The sequence below is a fragment of the Dendrobium catenatum genome, unplaced genomic scaffold (assembly GCF_001605985.2).
Source record: "Dendrobium catenatum unplaced genomic scaffold, ASM160598v2 original_scaffold_96786, whole genome shotgun sequence".
NCBI lineage: Eukaryota > Viridiplantae > Streptophyta > Magnoliopsida > Asparagales > Orchidaceae > Dendrobium > Dendrobium catenatum.
The window spans coordinates 190,303-213,261 of NW_021415225.1; the positions used below are offsets into that span (position 1 = coordinate 190,303).

The 22,959-nt window shown below is 35.8% G+C and overlaps 1 protein-coding gene across 3 annotated transcripts in view; it reads right to left on the reverse strand.

Annotated features, from left to right (window-relative positions):
- The window catches only part of LOC110109013 (protein MOR1), a 93,950-nt gene extending 71,949 nt beyond the window's left edge, over positions 1 to 22,001 (reverse strand). For all 3 annotated transcript variants that reach the window (XM_020839905.2, XM_020839904.2, XM_020839903.2), the window contains exons 1-6: positions 21,624 to 22,001; positions 20,936 to 21,041; positions 20,724 to 20,847; positions 9,333 to 9,412; positions 9,055 to 9,232; positions 8,876 to 8,940 (exon numbers count right to left, since the gene is read on the reverse strand). In XM_020839905.2, the coding sequence (XP_020695564.1) occupies positions 8,876 to 8,940; positions 9,055 to 9,232; positions 9,333 to 9,412; positions 20,724 to 20,847; positions 20,936 to 21,041; positions 21,624 to 21,786 (716 nt within the window). In that variant the 5' untranslated portion in view covers positions 21,787 to 22,001. The remainder of the gene's footprint in view (positions 1 to 8,875; positions 8,941 to 9,054; positions 9,233 to 9,332; positions 9,413 to 20,723; positions 20,848 to 20,935; positions 21,042 to 21,623) is intronic.
- Between the last annotated feature and the right edge of the window lie 958 nt (positions 22,002 to 22,959).

Genomic DNA, 22,959 nt, shown 5'->3' on the forward strand with positions numbered 1-22,959 from the left:
TTTCTTGTCCACCCAAACCTAACCCCTTCCCAACCCTAGCCGTTTTCCCCTTTTACAAACCGCCGGCCTCCCTCCCCCACCGTCCACCTCCTCTCTCTCTCGCCCCTTCCCCTTCTTAAGGTGTTTCTCCTTGTTGAGTTGAGGTGTATGATCGACCCGAAGCTTGATTCCTACTTCACATCTGATGGTCAAAGATTCGTGGATCTTCTCAACTTTCCTTCGTTGGAGTGATTCAAATCCTTGACGGATCTCTTGAAATTCCATCCTCCCGTAATAGCCGATGAAGGAACAACTATTGGAAGGTACGTGGTGATCTACGTCGTCTCTCCGTGAAGGTGATTTTCTTCCTTGACTCATTTACTTTCAAATTCTAATTTCTTTGAGAGAATTTGTTCAAAGCAAGAGATTGTGTCTACTTATTGCCATCCATTAGTATTCATAGGAATTGTTACTTCTTTGCTCTTAGACCTCATTGTTATAATTTGGTTAAGTTGGAAACTACTACTTATGCAATGTTTTAATTCTTCTAAGTATTTTGATGTGGTTTAGTCTCTTGTATCGCTTGGCCTAATCGGGATTGACCATTTATGAGTTTTACGTTGTTGTTTTAAACACTATTAACAAAAATCTGAAATTGTTCTTAATTTATTTTGTGCAAATTTCCGATCTTTGCATGTAGTTCTACATCAGTGGGGAATTAATGTGGAGAGAGGAAGGGGAGAGAGAGAGGGAGGGCCGGCGGCATGGTGAAGGAAGTGGGGAGTTTAGGGAAAGGTTTTAATGCTTGCTTGATTGGAGATCCCAAATTGGAAAGGGGAATTTAAATCCAATCCAATTAAAAATTGTTTTGGATTTAAAATTGAAAACTTTTATAAAATAGATTTCCTAACTGAGAAAGTATTTCAAATTTCAGAAGTGATTAGAAATCTGAAAATTATGACCTTCCAAATTGGGGCTTCTATCAAAGGCAAGTATTGATGGTATTTAATTGTAGAGGGAGGGATGGGGAAAGTGGTTGGCGGCGGCTAGGGTTAGGTAGTTTTGGTGGTGTGGAGGTGGAAAAAGGAGGAGGCTGAAGGGAGGGATGAGCGAAGTAGATGGGAGGAGGCTTGGTGAAGTGGTGGGAATTTGATGCGAGCAAAAATTTGGGAAGGGCCCCAAATTTATGCAAGCAAAATAATAGATTTTCTAGGATAAAATAAATTACAAAGATTGTCCCAAAATATACAAATTAGACAAATTGCAACAAAAACACACTTTAATATTATAAAAGACGCTTACAAACTTTGACGACATAAAGACAACTTAGACACCTAAACTTGCTTTGCCTTGAGAAGAAAGATACAAGTGGAATGGTACTTGCAGAGAGGAGGCAAGAAGTCCAAGATGAAAATAGGAGGACAAGCTCGCAAGCATTCCTAGGAGAAGGGAGGAATGGAACAAGCTCACAAGCTTTTCCACGAAGAAACCCCCAGGTTTTTATCCAAAAACTAGCCACATAACCATCCTTTTTATGCTTAAAAACATCTCTAATATATCGGCACAAAAGGGGAGCCAAACATCCACCTAAAACACATTTAATATCTTAATTAAAAGAGGGAAATATAAGGCCAAAAGACAACAAAACTGCTACAGGAAAACTGCACAGAAAACAAAGAAAATCCCATGGAATTCCCTCCCAAACAGCCACGGAAAACTAGCTAGCAAGGGACCCGAAAAGTCAGCACATGAGGCAAAGCATCAGGTCACAGGAAACCAGCCAGCAAGGGGCCCGAAAAGCCAGCACAAGAGACAAAGGGGCAGATCACGGGAAACCAACCAGCAAAGGGAAAACCAAGAAGGCAAAAGGAGGAGAAGAGGCACAAGTTATAACTCATTTTAATGAGCTTATAAGAAGAATACCTTTTCACATTAATGAGCTAAACATCAACTCAAGAATTAATGAGCTAGACTTAAGTATAATCCAATTTTTAAGCTCAAAACCGAGCAACCAAAGCCCAATCCGAGATAGCCATGGCCCAAACCAAGAGATAGAAAACAGCCCAAAGCTTGCCTACATCAGGATTTTGTAGCCGGCAGCTTTGCGAGTGGGGAGATCCTAGGCCGACGGCTAGTAGGGGAAGGGAAGAGGGGAAGAAAGATAGGGAAGAAAAGAACCACGAACCCGGACACTTCCAAGGTTGGTGGGTGATCTGATTCCCTCTCCAAGGGGCTTTTCTCCCAAACTCTCTCAAGCTCTCACAAGAACTTACAATGCAGAAAATTCTTTTATCATTCATTCATTAACTCTCAAAGAAGAAGAGGGAGGCTTTAAATTGCCCATACAATGAGAAAATACAAAGTAAAACTATGCCCTTAGGGCTTACACATACCTAAACCCTTAAGGGAAAAAATGAAAAAGCATAATAAAACTTCATAAATAAAACTAATACATCAATAATAAATATGAAAATCAAAAGTAGAGTGGTGCAATCGTGGCCGTAGATCTACGGCCACGCCTCTGATAAACTTTCCATGTCTTGATGTCCTCATCACAATCACCTCTAAATGTATGTTCCACCATGCCAAAGCATGATAGCTTAACTTTGGCAGATGAAGGTAGCCTAATCATGGGTAATATATAAGAACTAAGTAATAAATCCATGCGTCAAGCTCTACATTAATTGTCCCATCATATGTATTAATCTCCACCTTGACTTTTATTTTGAATAGTTGCATTCATCCTTCATCAGCGAAAGCCTCAAAATAAGTCATTTCTTCTACTAATTTTCAAAATAATTCATTAAGTAGAACTCTCAACAATTTTCCAATTAGGCTCATAATCAATCAGGTTCACATTACTGTCTTCCGAATTCATATCACTATTCTCAATAGGATCAGGTATGGTTATAACCTTAAGATCAATGGATTCGGGGTCAATTACATCGGGGTTTAATTCTGGCAGTAAATTCAATCGAATCACTTCTACCTTGAGAGTATCCACATCACCATCACAATTATTCAAAATTAAATCAGGATTATTTGGGAGGAAATCAGAATCTTTTGAATTTAATTCCACAGTACTCAAGGTCATATCAGTTTCTTATGAGATCAACTTAATATTATCCAGGCAGACCTTATCCAAAGGGATATCCTTGAGGTAACAATATTTAAATGTTCTAAATTTCCTAGATCAAGGTTTAAGTCATCCTGGGAGTTTGATTCAATCACTTCAGTTTCATCCTCAAAGAAGTCCTTGTTATCAGTGATATCATTAGTATCCACGAAATGGATGTACTCAGTCTCAGGTTCAGGGAAAGTCTTCTTTGTCGTGCTTCTTTTGGATACAATTACACGTGCAGGGTCAAAGATTGAGGATACCAAAGGTTGGATAGCCTTAGAATCCTTACTAATTTTAAAGGTTGTAAAGTCACTCTATTAGTGAGGTGAATCGGGATCTACCACGCAGAGTGGACGCGTGTTCAGACGAGGTTGACTGGGATGGCTCGGAGTCGGCCCAAGTGGGGAGTCATACGGAACCGATCCAACAGAACACCCAATAGAGGGTCAGCCATCAAGGCTAGGTGAAGACCTACAGGGTGGGGCAGCAACCCTGAAGTTACTAAGGGATGGGTGGTCTCGACCACAGTGATGTCCACAGGTTATCCCAACAAAAGAGGTAGGGTGGTGTTCCAGATGAAGGTCACTAGATGTTGGGGCCACTATGTGAGTGAGAGTGGTATGTCGGACAAGTTTAGGGATAACCGAAGAGGTAGGGACATGAGTAACTGCCACTCGGTGAGGTCTAGGAGTCACGATATCAGATTGGAGTATAACAGGTGAGTAGGACTGACTTTCACGTGTAGGGTTCTTGAGAGTGTAGTGCCCAAAAGTTTGATTAATAGGGGGTGACCTAATCTTAAAATCAGATGGTTGGCCAAAAGTAGGGAAAAGATATTTTACTCCAAGTTCTTGTCTCATATTTTTCCAATCAGAAGTAGGGTATTCGCCACGAGACTCTTTATGATCTTCCAATCTCATCCAAAATTGGCGAGCACTATCGTTCAGGCGAGACTTAGCAATGCTAACCTGGTGGGACTTCGGAATCTCAAGTGATTCAAAATAATTTTCTAATTATCTAATACATTCCTTAAAGTAGTAAGGATCCGAGGAACCATCAAAGGTGGGCAGACGGTAAGGTGACTCTAAGTGAGGTTGTTGTGGCTTAGGCTCAGGTCTAGGTCAATAAGCAGAGTGTGGCACATTCCTAGAGTGGGAAGAGTCAACATGTTTTTCCTTCATGGTTTTAGTTATAAAACCATTAGACTAACCAGGTCATCCAACTTCTTTTGAAGTCCTATCGGATCCATTGGGAAGCGCTAAGTGATGCCTAATAAAGATTGGGTGTAAGGGACAACACTCTACAAGGAGAAAACGTCATTATGGAACGCTATATGGTGCAAGAAATTACCGGACAGCAAGCTACAAGAGGGACTTAAGTGATCTAGGCAATTAGGATGGTTGAGGGGTCGAGGACAGCACCTAAACACTTAACCAGACTTATCTAAAGGTCACTAGATGGTGCAAGAACGGTTTGGACAGCAAGCTACACTAGTGGTTTTAAGTCACTATGTGTTTAGGAAGGTTGTGAAGGCTTAGACAGCACCCAAACCAAAGGTTAGACTCACTTAAATGCTACTAAACAATGCAGAATTTTTGTGTGGACTGCAAGCCACAGTAGGGAGTTAAGTTGTCTAGTGTTTATGAAGGTTTCTAGAGTGAGAATAGCACCTAAACACTAAGTGAGACTCACCAAAAGTCCACAAAATGATGCAGCATTGTAAAGGACAGCAAACATGCGATGTATTAAATGATATAATTGCAATGTTAGAACAACTAGTTGGGCCTACCAATGACAAGTTGAAACTCTAATTGAACCCAACACATGCAAGAGCAACCATGCTCTAATACCAAGATGATGTGAAAAAATCAAGGGAATTGCAATATCTTGTTAAGAAATTTGTTTTCACAATGAAATTATAAGATTAATGTTTCACTAAGTTAGGATTTTCAGTTTTCGTAGTTATTGACTTGCTTCTAGCATGCGGTTACACGTTAGATTAACAGAGCGATCCGAAATAATGACAAGAAAATAGTAAAACAAATATGCGATTAAAGATAATCCAGCACTTAACAATTAGAGCTTTCACCTTAGAGTTTCCCTCTCGATCGTTCTTTGGAAGTAGGGTTAGCGGAGGACAAAGGTCAGCAAGCTCAGTGACGCCACTGCAAGACAGAGGATGCCGACAATTTTGATCAATGGAGAGTTGGTAGGATTTGGAGAGACGGGTGGTCGTCCTGCGATCATCCACGATACTGTAGGTTGTTGCTCTTCAATGACATCCGCCAAAATAAAGAGAATACGTTCCATGTATTCTTCTACGGTGCCTTCGGACCCAAATCCTAGATCGAAGAAATGTGATTGAATGATGTAGACTTCCTCTTGAGAATTGTAAACGAATTCGTGATCAACATCCGGATCCGCCATCCATGAGCTTGAGGGTAGGCGAGTGGTGTTCTATAGTGGAGTCGCCGGTTGGGAAAGTTGGAGAGGGCGGAGGAGAGAGGGGAGTTGGCGGGCAAGGTGAGGGACGGCTATGGTTGGGTTAGTAAGGGAGGGAGAGGGATTGAATTTGAATTTCAAAATTATCCAAAAGGAGCAATAAGGGGTCGGCCGTTTAATGGGGTATTAGTGGGGAATTAATGGTGATTGGAATTTAAATTGGAGAGAATAAATGCTTAGTAAGGGGCCGGCCATATAGGGAGGAGATGGGGGTTTCATTTTAAGTGTGTGCCCCCCCCCCCAATAGTAAAACAAATATGCGGCAAAATGAAAGTATTTGAATTCAAATATTTAATTGAATTCTCAACAAAAAACTTTCCTAATTGACTAGGATCTAATTTAGGAAAGTAAATGAAGGCAATTGGATTTGAATTTCATAATTTTGGGACAAGGTGGCAAGTGGGTTAGGTGGGAGAGGGGTGGTGGGGTGGGGCCGGCTGCCGGGTTGATGAAGTGGCCGGCGGCTTGTTAGGTGGAGGGGTAATGGGGGATCAAGGGGAGGGGATGAGGTCGTCGGTTTGGAGAGATAGAGAGAGAATTGCCGGCGGTATAGGGGAAGAGGAAGATGAAGACTAAGATAAAAGAATCAAGAACTCACAAAGAGATCGTAGAACCACAAACCTTGGAATCCTCCAAAGGATGACGGGTATTGCTTTCACCCACCTAGAGTTTCTTCTCAAGAACTCACTGAGAGATCAAAGAAAGCTGAAATTTTCTTTATAATTCATCATTAGAAAATAATACAATGGCTATGCCTTCATATATAAACCTCAAAAAGCACAAAATGTAAAAGCCACAAATGCCCTTAGGCTACAACATGACACAAATCCCTCATAGGGGTACAAGTGGAAAACTGAAAAAATAATTAAAAGAAATGCACTAAAACATCGTAAGAAACTATGAATCGTAGCCAAGGGGGGAATGCCCTTTCGCGAGGTGGGTCAGAATCTAAGCTCGTTAATGGTTTGGATGTCTTGTTGTTTTCTTTTCTCTTTCTCGTCTAGAATCATTCTTTTTTATCTTCGTATATCATAAGATCTGATTTTCTCTCTGGGAAAAGCAAGTGCTTCTAATGGTAGCCAAGATCACAGAGTAGATCTCGCAAAAAGGTGCCTATGAATAGGCGGGTTGAAGCAACTTGCTACTTCTATCGCATTCAAGTTAGGCTTTTCTTTTTGAATAGGGTTTAGGGGTGCAAGTGAAAAACTGAAAAAATAATTAAAAGAAATGCACTAAAACATCATAAGGAAACTATGAATCGTAGCCGTCGATCTACGATTCCGCCGATGGTAAGTATGTCGAAATCTCCGGTGGATGTCCTCATCAAAATAACTAGACAAACAGTTCTTCATTATCTTTTTAACGACTAACCAAGTTCGAATGAAATGGATTTCTTGTTTCCTTAAAGACAACAAAAATCAAAATACTCATCAGTAGTAGCACATAAATATAAGAAGACGACGACAACAACAACAAGCCTTTATCTCACTATGTGGGATCAGCTAGATGAGTCTTTTTTCTCCATTGTGCTCTATTAAGAGTCAAATTGTCATTTAAATCTAATAAAGAAAGGTCATTTCTAAAACTTTCTAACCAAGTCTTCTTAGGTCTACCTCTACCTTTCTTAACAAAAGTCAGATCTAATGCATCTACTCTCCTAACCGCATCATCGTAAGACAGTCGTTTTATGTGACCAAACCATCTAAGATGACTCTCTCTAATCTTATCTGCCACTAAAGCTAATCCAACATTTTCACGTATATGCTCATTTCGTATCCTGCCTCTAAGAGCAAAGCCACTCATCCACCTAAGCATCCTCATTTCTGCAACACTTAACTTAATATTATGTTTCTCTTTTAATGGTCAATATTCTGCGCCATAAAGCATTGCCGGTCTCACAACCATCATATAGAATTTTCCCTTAAGTAAAAGGGGTACTTTTCTATCACACAACAAGCCCAATGAATTCCTCCACTTAAACCATCCAAAATGAATTCTACTAATAATATCCTCATATACTTTACCATCACTCTGGACAATAGACCCAAGATATCCAAAACGTGCACTCTTTTTAATGACTTGATCGCCCAAAGTCACAATCCCTCCACTAGATCTATTACTACTAAAATTACACTCAATGTATTCGGTTTAGTGGTAGCATGTAAATATGACAGAGGGATAAAAATCCTGATGATAAGGTAACATCCATATCAAAATTTAAACAGTTAAACCATAGCAAATAAGCATGCATGCATTCTACTATAATGCATTAGTTCTTCATAAATGTGAGGGAGATTTCTGAAATATAATACAAGTAAATATCATCAATAGAAATCTTTCATGCTTTTTACTTCATTGCATGCTCTTCTTCCCCTGCTAAACATAAATTTTCCATGCTTCCCTTTTTTTCCATAGAAAAAAAATTATGCACAAGATTTGAATTTTTTGTTCAAGTAAAAATAAGATGGATATAACAAACATTTTAATAATCAAGATACTTTCTGAAAAAGAGATAGGATACAAAGGATTTAAGGATACCTAGAATTCTTATTCCTAAGGACAATGCTTAGTAGTATTATGGGGAAAGCATTTCTCATCACAAGTCTCAAATCTAATTTGGCAGCTTGGAACAAAACTTCTTTGGAACTTTGTGTTGCTTTTCTCTAATGCAAATCAGGCCATCCATCAAAAACACCCGAGAAACCAATAAGGAAAAGAAATAAGGACATGCAAGATGCTCTGTAAGTAACACAAGACTGAGCCATAGAATTACGAGACAAGATTGAACAAGAAGAAAAAAATTGAACCATTAACGCAGAGGTAAATTAATGTATAGATCAAACCCGATTTAAAACAAGCTAAAATGGTAGTAAAAAATGGATCCTTCAGAAGACATGGGAACAAGGCAATTTAAATAGAAGTAATCTGTATCGGTTTCATTGAGTTACCTGAATGAAACAGAACTGTGTTCCCACTTAAGAAGGCCAGACATTATAGAAATTTTTTCCTAATTATCCTACCTTTCCCTCATATTTTATCATTTAATATAATAGTAAGAGTTCAAATTTGCATAGCATAATGAAAAAATTGGCTAATAATTTCATGTTGCTATTGTGATGAATATATATATATATATATATATGATTTAGTTTCTTCTAGTATTTAAATAATCAAATAATTGATGAATGTCAAAATTATTTAAAATCAAAATAATCAAACATAAAAAACTAAAATAAAAGAGAAAGTTGGACAAATGAAAAACATAAAATTTACCTTATTTTACGAGTTGGCTTAGCCGTTCCTATAACATTAGCAAGTTCTGCCTCTAGTTCTTTTTTCTTCAAAAAAATAAGAAAAAGTTAATTTAACCAGAATATAAAAGTAGAAGTGAAATATCACATAATGAAAGATATAACTAATCGAATTACTAAATCAAATAATAATTGGCTTACCATAGTATCACGCATTTTCTCAAAAAGAATAGATTTCACTGGTTCTTTCCCAATCCAACGACATAACTCAACTGTCAAGCCCTTAGAAGATGCACGTACATTTTGATCTTGGTGATCAAATAGCTCGGGCAGCATTTTTAGAATCTTTTTTGGGGGAACAACTTTAGCACCAAACTCACTAAATATTTAAAACACGTTAAATATTACGTTAAAATAAGCCAAGTTAACAACTTGCACAAAAAAACAATATAAAGAAAAGTTTGACAAAATTAATAGACCTGAGAGCTTGAAACATGACATCAATAGCAGGCACAACTGCTTTTGATACTTTATTTTTTATTGCTTTCTCCATAGCTTCCTGAAAAAATAATCAAAAAATCAAAAGTTTAATAATATGCAAATTTTCACAAATATCTCATCAAATCAAATGAATGCTAACAAAAATGTCTAAAAGGATAACAAATCACTACTGCAACATATTAACATTTAGTGAACTTATGAAAGAACAAGGAATCTAAAAAAATAACTTTTACAAAAATGGATGTAAATGATGGCTATTGAGAAAAAAAACAAATCATAAATAAGTCCAAAACAAAAAAATGAAAGGAGCTATAATCATCATGCAAATGATTCTATTAGCCACTATTGAGGTCTGAAGCATTTAAAACACTCTTCGCAAATCATTTTAAACAATTTATATCCATGTTACCTTATGTCAATCCCTTCGCATTCCTAATCCTCAAGCATAATTTATCTACTCATCGAATTATGTATTTTCTATTTGCTTGTGCATGCCCTATGATGTGAAACAACATGCGATGAACAAGAACTGCTTGGGGATTTTAATATAAGATTGTTAAATTCCTAATCCTCCAGCATAATTTATCTACTCATCGAATTATGTATTTTCTATTTGCTTGTGCATGCCCTATGATGTGAAACAACATGCGATGAACAAGAACTGCTTGGGGATTTTAATATAAGATTGTTAAAGCTTTGCTAGTTATAAAATTAATGCTTCCCCAAAATAAGTTTTCGGAATTATCAAGTCGAAATTAAGTAAAGCATGCGGTTATAACTAGATTAACGGGACAATATCAAATTGACAACATAGAATTAGAGAGTAACGTTATGGGGAGAAACAATAATCCACAATTAACAAATAGAACTTTTCACCTTGGGTCTCTCACTCACTCTCTTGTTGGTGGCACTTTGAATGGAGGAAGATTGAGAGCAACCGAGCGATGCCACCAGGAGACAAATGGCGCACAAAGTGTAGTCCGGTGGAGTGGTAACCGGTGGCGGATAGCCCATGGGATGACTAGTGAGCATCCAACGTCTTATACGTTATTCCTTGATCATCAAAGACGAAGCCGTGGTCGATGTCGAATCGGTCGTCCATGGAGGTGGAGAACATTAAATTTCAGTTGGGAAGAGGGGGAGGTGTCGGCTAGGGTGAAGAGGGCGGTTGGGATGATTAGGTTTAGGATTAAAATCTGAATTAAATTTCAGATTTTATTCCAAAAGGAATTGATTCAAACCCAAAATTTGAACTAGGGAACTTAATTGCCAATTAGTGGTGCAATTAAATGGAGGAGAGAGGGGAGTGAGGTGGCCCGCCAAAGGAGAGCTGAGAGAGCATAATTAGATTTAATTATGTGGACCCTCTAAGAGAAACTCACGGAATAATAAAATCTGAGAATTGATTCTCCAACTTTGCTCTACTAGAAAGTTCCTAAATGGTATCAAACCATTGGGTCCGTTGGAAAATTCCACGGGCTTGGCCAACAGCAACTCTGATATTTGATTTTCCAGCTTACAAATCTGAATTTTTATTTCAAATTCTAAATATGAGCTCTATCTTAAATTTCAATTTCAGTTTTGAAATTTGAAATTAGAGAAAGAGAGGGAGGGAATTAAGGAGGCATTTAAGTAGTGATTAAGGGGGGATTGGAGAGAGAAAAAAAGGAAAGGAGGGTGGCCAGCCCCAAGAAGAGCTGAGGGATTATTAAATTAAAGGCGTGGGCCCATCAGAGAAACTCACGGAAATCAAATCTGAATTTGGAATCTCAGATTTGCTCTCAAGGATGATTTCCTTAATAGCCTGAGCCTCAGCCATTGAAACTTCCGTCAAATGAAAAGAAACATATAGCAGGCTAAGAATTTCCTAATTGAAGGGGAGAATAGGATAGGAAAGAAAATAACAGCTTGGCATGGGATTTCAAAGTTTGAAACGGTTTGCTGGTGGGCTTCAAGTGGGGCGACTAATGGGAGTGGTTGGGAGGGATGGCCGGCGGCTTAGGGTGTGGGGGAGGGCCGCCGGGCTGGCGCAGCCAGGGAGCCGGCGGTGAGACTTGGGTGGCAGTGGGGTATTGAGAAAAAGAAGGGGATTTCGGCTTAATAAAAAAAGATGGGGAGAAAACAAGAAATTATCAAATAAGAAACCTGAACCTAAACCATCCCCGGTAGAACTCACAAAGAGATCTCCGACGGTCTCACTCTTCAAGACTCAGCAAAGAGATCTTTAGAGGTTTCATGAACTCACAAAGAGAACAAAGAGCAAATTTTCATTTCATCAAACTACTATTACATAAGAAAAGGGCCATATTATAGGCCTCCAAATGATAAAAAAACAAAAGAATAAAATGCCCCTTGGGCTACAAATAGCGACCAAATACCATTAAGGGCAAACGAAAAAAAAACTGAAATAAATAAAAGCTACTACATAAAATGTCTCAAAATAAAACTCATGATCGTGGCCGTCGATCTCCGGCACTCCTGATGGCACACGTGTCGAAAATGCTGACGATGTCCTCATCACCTACTAATGATAGTTTTTTCAATAACCATATTATAATGCACCAATTTCCGCCATTAGATACATAAGTTTAGAATGGATTCCTTCAAAATATGTTATAATTTTTTTCTAACTTAATGTCTCATTAGTCTTTATCCTAGCTTCATAGAAAGACACATAAGTTTATTCTAAATAATTTAGTATAATTGAAACACCTCATTTATACTTAAATATTAAAACCAATTTTTTTATGGTCAATTGACATATTACAGGGGATGTTATGTAAAATGTGTTATTGGTGTTAACTAAAAAATTTATATGGATTTTATTTTTTTAAGAGTTTGTTATGTCAAATATGCTATACTTGTGCTCAAACAAAAGGTAAATAATTCTTATATTCAAATCATTAAAGATATGTATGCAGGAACTATTACTTGTGCTCAAACACAAGGTGGTTTGACCAAGTATTTTCCTATTTCGATTGGATTACATCAAGGATCAGCCTTAAGTCCATATATTTTTGCTTTAGTCATGGATGTTCTCACAAGACATTTGCAAGAGGATGTACCTTGGTGTATTCATTTTGTTGATGATATTCTTCTTACCGGTAAGACTAGAGAGGGAGTTGAAGGTAAAATTGAATTATGGAGGTCAACCTTAGAGTCTAAAGGTTTTCACTTGAGTAGATCTAAAATTGAATATATGGAGTGTAATTTTAGTAGCAATAGACCTAGTGAGTGGATTGTGACTTTGGGCGATCAAGTCATTAATAAGAGTAAACGTTTTAGATATCTTGGATCTCTTGTTCAGAGTAATGGCGAAATAGATGGGAATATTATCAGCATAATTCAAGTTGGATGGTTGAAGCGGGGGAATACTTCGGGCTTGTTGTGCAATAGAAAAGTCCCCCTCAAACTTAAGGGAAAATTCTATAAGTTAGTGGTGAGACATGCAATGCTTTATGGTGTCAAATGTTGGCCATTAAAAGAGAAGCATAATACTAAGTTAAGTGTTCCAGAGATGAGGATGCTTAGGTGGATGAGTGGCTTTACCCTTAAAGATAGGATACGAAATGAGCATATACGTGAAAATGTTGGAGTAGCTCCATGGAAGATAAGATTAGAGAGAGCCGCCTTAGATGGTTTGGCCACATTAATCGGAGGCCTTCGGATGACCCTGTTAGGAAAGTTGAGGTATTAGATTTGACTAATGTTAAGAAAGGTAAAGGTAGACCTAAAAAGACTTGGTTAGAAAATATTAGAAATTATCTTTCTTTATTAGATTTATTTGAGAATTTGACTTTTAACAGGACACAATGGTGAAAAAGGATTCATGTAGCCGACCTCGCCTAGTGGGACAAAGGCTTGATGTTGTTGAAGAGTTTGTTGTAATCAAAATAAGCATAAAATAAAATATTGGGCTATTTGGAACACCTTAGAACTCTCAATTTCCTTGATTTTCAAACTCGTCCAAATCAATATTGCTCCTTCACTATAGTGCACATTCGCTAGCCTCTCCATTTGCTTCTTATCGCCAACGACAAGGCTTTACTGCGACCCCTTTACTTACTCTCATCGACAACTCAACTCAAACGACACAAATATTGTTATAATGCAGCTAGATCTCCCTGGCACGAGGTTATGTCACTACTTGACCTTGCCATCACCAAACCTTGTCACTTACACCTACACCACACCAAATAGTTAGAACAACATGGCCTCATACCAAAGACACTTGAACTTTCTAACAACTTCCCCTCTTCATCTTCAAAACCAATAATATGCATGCCTCTCCAAATATTCTTTTTTATTATTATTATTTGTTCACTATGTTAATTTTATTTTGCTCTATTATCTTTTATTATTTCTTAGTAAATATCAAGTATTGATTATAATACTACTTTTTTATCATATCATTTTATACTTTGTAAGACAATTAGTGTTCAATAATTATGAAGTTTATATTACTTTTAAGGCTATGAAAATGAAACTTACCAATGTATCTCACTAAATACTAAATTATAAAATTTAGAACTAAAAAAAGAGATAATTTTTATGCATTTATTTTATGGCCAAGCAAAAATTCGACATTCTTAAAATACATATATTCTAAAATACATGCAACCAAACAACCATCTAGACTTTCGTTAAAAATTAAGTACATGCAATTAATCTATTTTTATCATATTTTTGGTTGACTATAAAATTTGAAATCTTCCTCATTAAAATAACATGGTACAATTTCATCTTTTAATTATTTGGTTGTCTCTTTACTCTATTATGGATATTCTTTTGAATTAAACTTAAGGGTACTTCACTGGTTCTTGAATTTATATTCTTGTTCCGTCTACAAATTTTAAATTTAATTCCTCTTTAAACCTCCTATCAATTTTTTCTTCACCTATAGCTTAAAGAATCAGCAGAGTTCACAAAACCAGATGCACTGATCAAGAATCACCCACATCTCTTAGTAAAGCAATAAAATCGAAAGAAAATATAGTTGTAGGGGATCAAGGAAAGTAGGAAACAGAGTAAATAAAATCTAGTCAAATTTCTTAAGCAAAGGAAATAGAGGACTGATGTGTTCAAGATGCTTCAAAATATCACTTTTAATATATTTAACTTAATACCAAATATCTAAAAAAACTAAAATATATGTGAAACTTTATGTTTACACTAATTATTCTTCAAACCAAGCAACCTCATAGTCTTCAAAATTCCATTAAAAAATTACTAATCAAACCACTGCAATATCCATTATAATTTTCCAAGCATCAATAGGTATTTCATTTGAACCAAAAAATGTATCTTTTTGCATCTTCTTCATACATAAATCTACTCATTTCTAAATCAATCTATCACAAGCCTCATTATTGCCTTTATTATTATCTTCTTAAATAACTTCTATCTTAAAATTTTTAATTAATTTCTTGAAGTAAGATTTTCATCTCTCCTTAATATCATCATCCAAGGGTCATTTTATCTTCATTTCTACTATATCTTCTTTGATCAAAGTGATTTGAGGATTAAATCATGAAGCAGATGGTCAAGCTAACAATCCACTTAAAAAAAGTTTGTACAAAGAAAGTTTCCTCACCTCCACTTAAAATAACTTTGTACAAAGAAAGTTTCTTCACCTCAGGCATCAAACTACAAAGAGACCAGAATATTGAGTCAGTTGATAATTATCGATTGCTCACACCATTGAGATTCAAAAAGAGTTTGTACAAATCCAATTTGTCATTTATATAGAGAGTTCCCTTTTGTATAGTTTGTTTTAAATAGGATAAAGCTTGCTCTTGTTGTAATTACTATAAATAGGTTAAATCATTGATTCTTATAGGGTGGCCTCCTAGGCCATCTACATCCCATGCAATCAACATCCACGCATGTGCACATCCCTCCTAATCAAAGTCCCCAAGGCCTCCAAGCACGTTTCCTCCCATTTCACACCTAGCACACGTTTTGCATGAATCCTGCATTTGCAACGCATGGCATTTCACGTGTCCAGCACACCTCTTCTTCGCATGTCCTTTCCATGAGGTCCTAAAATGGCCTAATTGGCTACTATTGGTGCTCACCCTACTACCTCTTATCAGGACCGTAAATTGTCATATCTTTCAAATTCAATTGCCTTATCCAAAACAATTAGTTATTTTGATTATTTTCTTAATGCTAAAATATATATTCATGACTACTATTCAATATTTTACGCTCAAACCCTCCCAAAATTACCATATAATCATTACAAAAAAATTATTATTTTTTCAGGAAAAACAAAAGTTAATCTATCATTTGTCGACCCTAATTTTATAAAATAAATCCCATATTATTCTTTTTCTTACCTTTTAAATTATATATTGAAGATCATAAGCCATTACGATATCAAATATAACTTCTACCATTAGATTTTTATCTCTTATTCAATACCAATCAAGAATCATCTCATAGCCCATCTTAGTAGAATCCCTGATGCGAACATCCGACGTTGGACGTTAATCAAAGGAAGAGACGAAGATCGAATGCCGAGATCACTCCATTTTATCTTAGTTTATTAATTATATTTTTTATTTTAATTATGCATTTTTCATTTTTACCCTTATTTAAGAGTTTTGTCTTATGTAAGCCCAATGGGCAAAGTTGTCTTTTTAGTTTCGTTTATTTTAAGGCCTATATATAGAGGTCATTGCTCTTGTATTAGAATGATGGATTATTAAGAAAAGAAATTTGTTTTGCAATTTTGTTCTTTGGGAGGACGTTTGTGGGAATCCCTATTGAGGGAATTGTGGTTTCTATCGGCCGCAGGATGGGTCCGAGCTCATGGCTTGAAGTCCCTTGGTGAAGGACAACACATCACCCGTCAATCTTCGGAAGAGTCCAAGGCTCGTAGTTCTATCTCTTTTTATTTCTTTTTTTTTCCTTATTTTCCTAAACCACCGCCTCCTCAAACCCTCCACCAAGGCGCCAATCCTCTCACCCCCATCACCTCCTTCCCTATTCCCACTTCCCTCAAAAAACAAAAAAAAAAAAGAATGAAGGAGGGAAGAGGTAATTAATATTCCCTAATCTTAGGCCATAAATGAGGGAATAAATAATTAGAGAAGGGGAGAGAAGGTGGGCCGGCCAATGAAGGGAAGAGGGGAGCTACCACATTCAACGTATGTGGATATTTGCATTGAATGTTGATTGATAACTTCAAATCTGAATTAATTTCAGATTTGCATCAATTGAGGATGCTTCATAAAATAGATGTATTAATTATGAAAGCGTTTGAAATTTGAGTATGGGATTAATTAATCAATCAATTTTAGAATTGATTAATTAATTGAATAAAGAAACTTCCAAAAAGTAATGTAATTAATGAGGGTGGATTTGAAATTCAAATTAGATTAATTAGAATTTGAAATCTTTCCAAATTAATGACATCCTAAATAAGGAAAGATGAGTTTTGGAGAGAAGTGATAGTAGGCAAAGAGGTGGTCGGCGAGTGGGTGGAGCCTTGTTGGATTTCGGCCAGGGGGGGAGGAGGAAGGGAGGGGCTGGTGTAGGTCGATGGTGTGGAGGTGATGGGGTGAGAAGATCGGCGCCTTAGTGGAGGGTTTGAGGAGGTGACAGTTTAGGGAAATAAGGAAAAACAAAACAAAGAAAAAAAATATAGAACTGCGAGTCTTGGACTCTTCCGAAGACTGATGGGTGATACGTTGCCCTTCACCAAGAGACTTCAAGCCACGAGCTCAGACTCATCCTGCGTATGGTGAAAACCACAATTCCCTCTATATGGATTCCCACTAACGTCCTCCCAAAGAACAAAAGTGCAAAACAAATTTCTTTTCTTCATAATCCATCCTTCTAATACAAGAGCAATGACCTCTATATATAGGCCTTAAAATAAAAGAAACTAAAAAGACAACTTTGCCCCTTAGGCTTACATAAGACAAGACTCTTAAATAAGGGTAAAAACGAAAAATGCATAATTAAAATAAAAAATATAATTAATAAACTAAGATAAAATGGAGTGATCTCGGCATTCGATCTTCGTCTCTTCCTTTGATTAACGTCCACCGTCGGATGTCTGCATCATTCTCCCGGGGTGGAAAAGAGCTCTACTCCGTCGAGTTCGCATCCCGGGCAACCATGCTCTGGTACCAAACTGATGTAGAACAGGAGGAGGTGGGGAGATAATTTCAAAATATGAAATTAATTGCATATTTTGGTGTGAGAGATTTAACAATTTTGAATTAATCTAATTTGAATTTCAAATCCACCCTCATTAATTACATTAATTTTGGTAAGTTTTTTTATTCAATTAATTAATCAATTCTGAAATTGATTGATTAATTAATCTCATACCCAAATTTCAAATGCTTTCCTAATTAGTACATCTATTTTAGGAAGCATCCTCAATTGATACAAATCTGAAATTAATTCAGATTTGAAGTTATCAATCAACATTCAATGCAAATATCCACATACGTTGAATGTGGCCGCTCCCCTCTTCCCTCCATTAGCTGACCCACCTTCTCTCCCCTTTTCTAATTATTTATTCCCTAATTTACGGCTAAGATTAGGAAATATTAATTACCTCTTCCCTCCTTTATTATTCTTATTTGAAATTTGAAATTGTTAAATCTTTCCCACCAAAATCTGCAATTAATTTCAGATTTTGAAATTATCTCCCCCACCTCCTCCTGTTCTACATCAATCCCTATGTTCATTTAAGTCACTTCAAATAAATACTTTCTTCCCGAAGCATACGTAGTAGCATTTCATCTACATCTTCCCAAAATTGATTTTTGAAACTATTTTATAATAAAAGATGAGCAAAAGCAATAACCATATTTATATTGTCATCATGATAGTTATCTTAATAGAAATCATCAAATCATTATTTCCATTCACATGAACAATTTCATATTTCAAACATATATACAACTATCCTGGACCCATCTTATCATTACCCTTCCCAACATACAATAACTTACAACTTATAAATTCCCTCAACGTCGTTGAATTTTTTAACTTTTAGTTTAGTTGCTTGTAAACAATCAATATTTTAATATTCCTAGATTCATTGTGACCACCATTATAGCTAGCCTTTTCAAGGAAGGAAATTTAAGTTGAGCATCACATATCATTCAAATCTTTCAAATGTCAAACTACAAGCAACTCAAATAAAATTTTATAAAAGGATGCAAGATTTTTTAGCCTAGTTCTCCCCCTCTAAATCATAATTCCACGCTTGTTTTAAAATATCAATGACAAAAAGATTGCTCTAGATCATCTCCATTCCAAACTAGAAAATTATGGATAAGCTTAAAATTATGTCCTAATGAACATGAGTCTCTTAACATCTATAAGCAATTATAGGATTAGATACTAAAAGTTAATAAGTAAACCATTATAACTTCTTATAAATCAAATAATGAAACCATCCGAAGTGCAATTAATTTCTAAATGAACTCTTTAAACATTGAGCCAAGCTTTCTTAAACCTTACATTTCAACAATTTAAAGTTATCACTTTATGAGTCAATATTGTTAAAGGGTCAAGTAAATCTAAATATGGGGTTAAGTGTTGTGGATTAATTTCATTAAATAATGAAAATCTATGTAAGAAAATAGCTTCAAAAATTAAAGCCGGTTTCATTATGAAAGCAGAAATCCCTCAAGAGTATTGTGCTATAATAGAATATCATAGACTAAAACCAAATTCCATAGAACAACCATTAGTCCAACTATGCTATATAGTTTTGAGTGTTGGACAACAAAGAATCACCAAAAGGAAAAGTTGATTGTGAAGGAGATAAGAAAGTTAACCTATTTGTGTGGTAAATTAGTAAAAATAATAAGAAACAACTATATAAGAGGAAGATTCTGCAAAACCTATTGAAGTTAAAATATTGAAACATAGACATGGATGATTTGGGCATGTATGTGGGGCTGAAAATACACCAATAATGTGAGAAGAAAGAATCATCTTGGAAGGATTATAATGGAAAAAAAAAAATAATAGCACATAACAAACAAGTAAAAAACTATGAAAAAACGAGCATAAAATAAACTTGATACCACATGTAACACATAAAAAGAAAATTTGAAGAGAATTTATAAAGTCTAATAAAATAATTATGAAGAAGCTAATGACGATGATGAAAAACTCAAAATTGTGGTGGAGCAATGCATTATCACAGAGTAAAATATCACATCAACTAAGCTCAATGAATGCATTTTTCCTACACTAGTTCCATCAAATATAGGTTATATAGTGAAAAAATTAGATTGATAGAATGTAACACATAAAAAAGAAAAATTGAAGAGGATTTATATCTAACAAAATAATTATGAAAAAGCTAATGACAACAACAACAACCACCACATCAAGCCTTTATCCCACTACGTGAGGTCGGATGCATGAATCCATTTTCTCCATTGTGTCCTATTAAAAGTCAAAGTCTCGTTTAAATCTAATAAAGAAAGGTCATTCCTAATATTTTCTAACCAAGTCTTTTTAGGTCTGCCTCTACGTTTCTTAACATAAGTCAAATCTAAAACATCTACTCTCCTAACCAGGTCATCGGAAGGCCGACGTTTTATGTGACCAAGCCATCTAAGGCGACTCTCTCTAATCTTATATTCTATTGGAGCTACTCCAACTTTTTAACGTATATGCTCATTTCGTAATGGCTTATGATACCACATGTAAAACATAAAAAGAAAATTTGAAGAGGATTTATAAAGTCTAACAAAATAATTATGAAAAAGCTAATAACGATGATGAAAAACTCAAAATTGTGGTGGAGCAATGCATTATCACAGAGTATAACATCACATCAACTAACCTCAATAAATGCATATTTCCTATACTAGTTCCATCAAATATAGGTTATATAGTGAATAAATTAGATTGATAAAAATTATACATGGTTGTGTAACTAAACTGAGATAGTATAACTCTAAAAGTAAGACCTTTTTCACTCACTCAATATGAAAGTACAATATACAAAAGTTCCATATTTCTAATTATCACAAATCAAACTAAGGCTACTTAACATATTGGAGTTTTTCCTTTAGGGGTTCAAGAAAATAAAGTAATAACAATAACATCAAGCCAAATCTAATACACATTAAAGAAAATAAAGTACTACATCCAAAAATGAAGAGCATAATAATTACCAAAAACAAATCAACACTACATTAAAAAAATAATGGCCTTTCCATCATTGAATGGTGTAAGAACCACACTTGTTCGACTAATAGTGTTATAGATTGTCTATCTAAAATAAAATAAATCATACGAAATTGGCTACTAATAAGCAGCTAGGTATATTTTTTTTATCAAGACTATCAAGACAACAATACTGATGAATCACTAACCAAAAAAGCCTCTGCTGCCTCCAACTCAACCCACAATAAAAAAGCTAATTGAGCTTTCTCCACAGTCTTGGGCCGCCCTGTAAGGCATTTAGCCACAATGGCATCACAGACTTCCTTTGCATGCCTACATTACAGCAATCAAATCAATAGTCTACCAATTCAAAATGGAGTTAGAATCATAGGCAACGCAAATCATCATAACATGAAAATACCTTCCTGCATCAGCATCGGCAGCCTTCAAAAATGCAATTAAGGCATCCAAAGCCTTCTCCTGTACCGGTGCATTCGAGTCTGCCAATGTCTTCTTAAACAATGGACCTGACCAATAATTCCAAAAAAAATAGGAGGACAAATAATCAAAATGGTTGCAAAATTCTATGGCAATTAAGAAAAGCTTGGATCAGCAATATTTGGAGCATGATATCTCATTTTTGACAAGCTTCAAGCAAGTGATTTTCCAATTTATACCTAGAGATAGTAATAGGGTAGCTCATTTTTGCGCCTCATTGGCTCTTGTTAATAGTTTTCTTTAGAAAGATAGGAATAAGTGTAACCTACCCTCTTCTTTTTTACATATGTTGAGGGAAGATAATGATAGGGTTTATCATACATAGTTGTAAGCTTTTTTGCAGTTTTTTGCTTACTTTTGGTAAATGCAAAATGCACAATTTCAGCAGTAACCTTAAGTGAGGGCTTCTGCCAATTATTCGAAAATCACTTAACCAGAAAGCTTTTGATAACTGGGAAACCAAAAAAGTTAACATACAATCCATTGTCAGCACCGCTCAACTACAGGGATCGGGCTCCAGAAGTCACCATAGGCCAATTTTTATAAGAAACGAAAAGCCCAGCAGGACTCAAAACCAGATCGAAGCAAGAAAGAGAGAGATCCGTAGTTACCAAACTCTCTAAGACGGGGATCCCTGGGATCCGTAATGGAGTCGCAGACAGCAGCAACGTCAATGTTGGCCTCGTTTCTGACTTTCCAGTTCTTGTGAAACAGTCGCTCATCCCAAGGAAGCTTCTTCGCCTCCTTCAACAACTTCTCCTCCTCCGTCGACATCTTCTACTCTTCTCCTGCCTACAGCGAACCACACTGAAAGACTTCTTACTCGCCTTAGGGGTTGTTGGATCGGATCCAACCCTTCTTCGCCGCCTCGCTTTCTCTGATCTCTCTGCCGGCGAGAAAAGCATAAAAAATGGAAGGATTCAAAAAAATAGGAAAACAAAATTGGGAGCGAGGCCGAGAAGGCAAGGGCGAGAATAGATTTGGGCCATTTGGCCTTGGACTAGCACGCGTGAGACGGTAGGCTGTGGGTCGGCATTGAGGCCGGCCCCGCGTGCAAAACAGGCTAACGTCACGTAACGGTGATATCCAGACTGCATGTGGGCACTTAGCCGATTCAAATTTTGTACTGCATTCGCTTTCCGTCTGAGGAGAGAGAAAAAAAAAAGCATTAGTGAAATAATAAGATAGTTAATTATTATATGTTTTATTTTTTTATAATAATTGATAGGTATGATAAGTAGGCTTTACCCACTAGGCTTTTTATTTTAGGAGCATTTTTTTTAAGGATGAAGAGAGGATGATTTAAAGGTTTAATGATGTGAGGATTAATTTTGGTAAAGTTTTGCATGGAAGAAAGCTTGAAAGGAGAGTTGGTGTTAAGAGAGTATAAACTAAGCAAGTTTTAAGTGGAGTTAGACATAAATTTGGGAGTATCATTAATATAATGTACAAATATTTTATTTTATTTTTTATTGAAGGCTATCTAAATAAATTTAAGTTTTGGCATTTGTTGTTCTTGAATTTTAAAGTGTATGGTGCAATTATTTTAAAGTTATAAAACATATTACCATTTAATTATAAATATAGTTTCTTCATTTATCTATCTTTTTTTTTTTAGATTATTGTTATATTTGAAATTTTTATGCCAAAAAGGAGAGAAATTAATTAATTCCTTAATATGTTTGTTACATGCTAGGCTATTTATGATAATAGTAAGAGTTTAATATTTAGCTTTTGTTCGAAGGTCTAGCACATACAAAAACATATTGCAAATGAAATCATAGTTTCTAGGTAAAAAATATTAAGAGAAAAATCATATGTCATTGTCTAGACTATCATAATATTTTAGCTTTTGTATAAATCATTTTGTATTGTATGAAACTGTAAATAGTAATTAAAATTGCCTAATTTAGTCTAGGGGATTAAGAAATTGAATTAGATCTAACA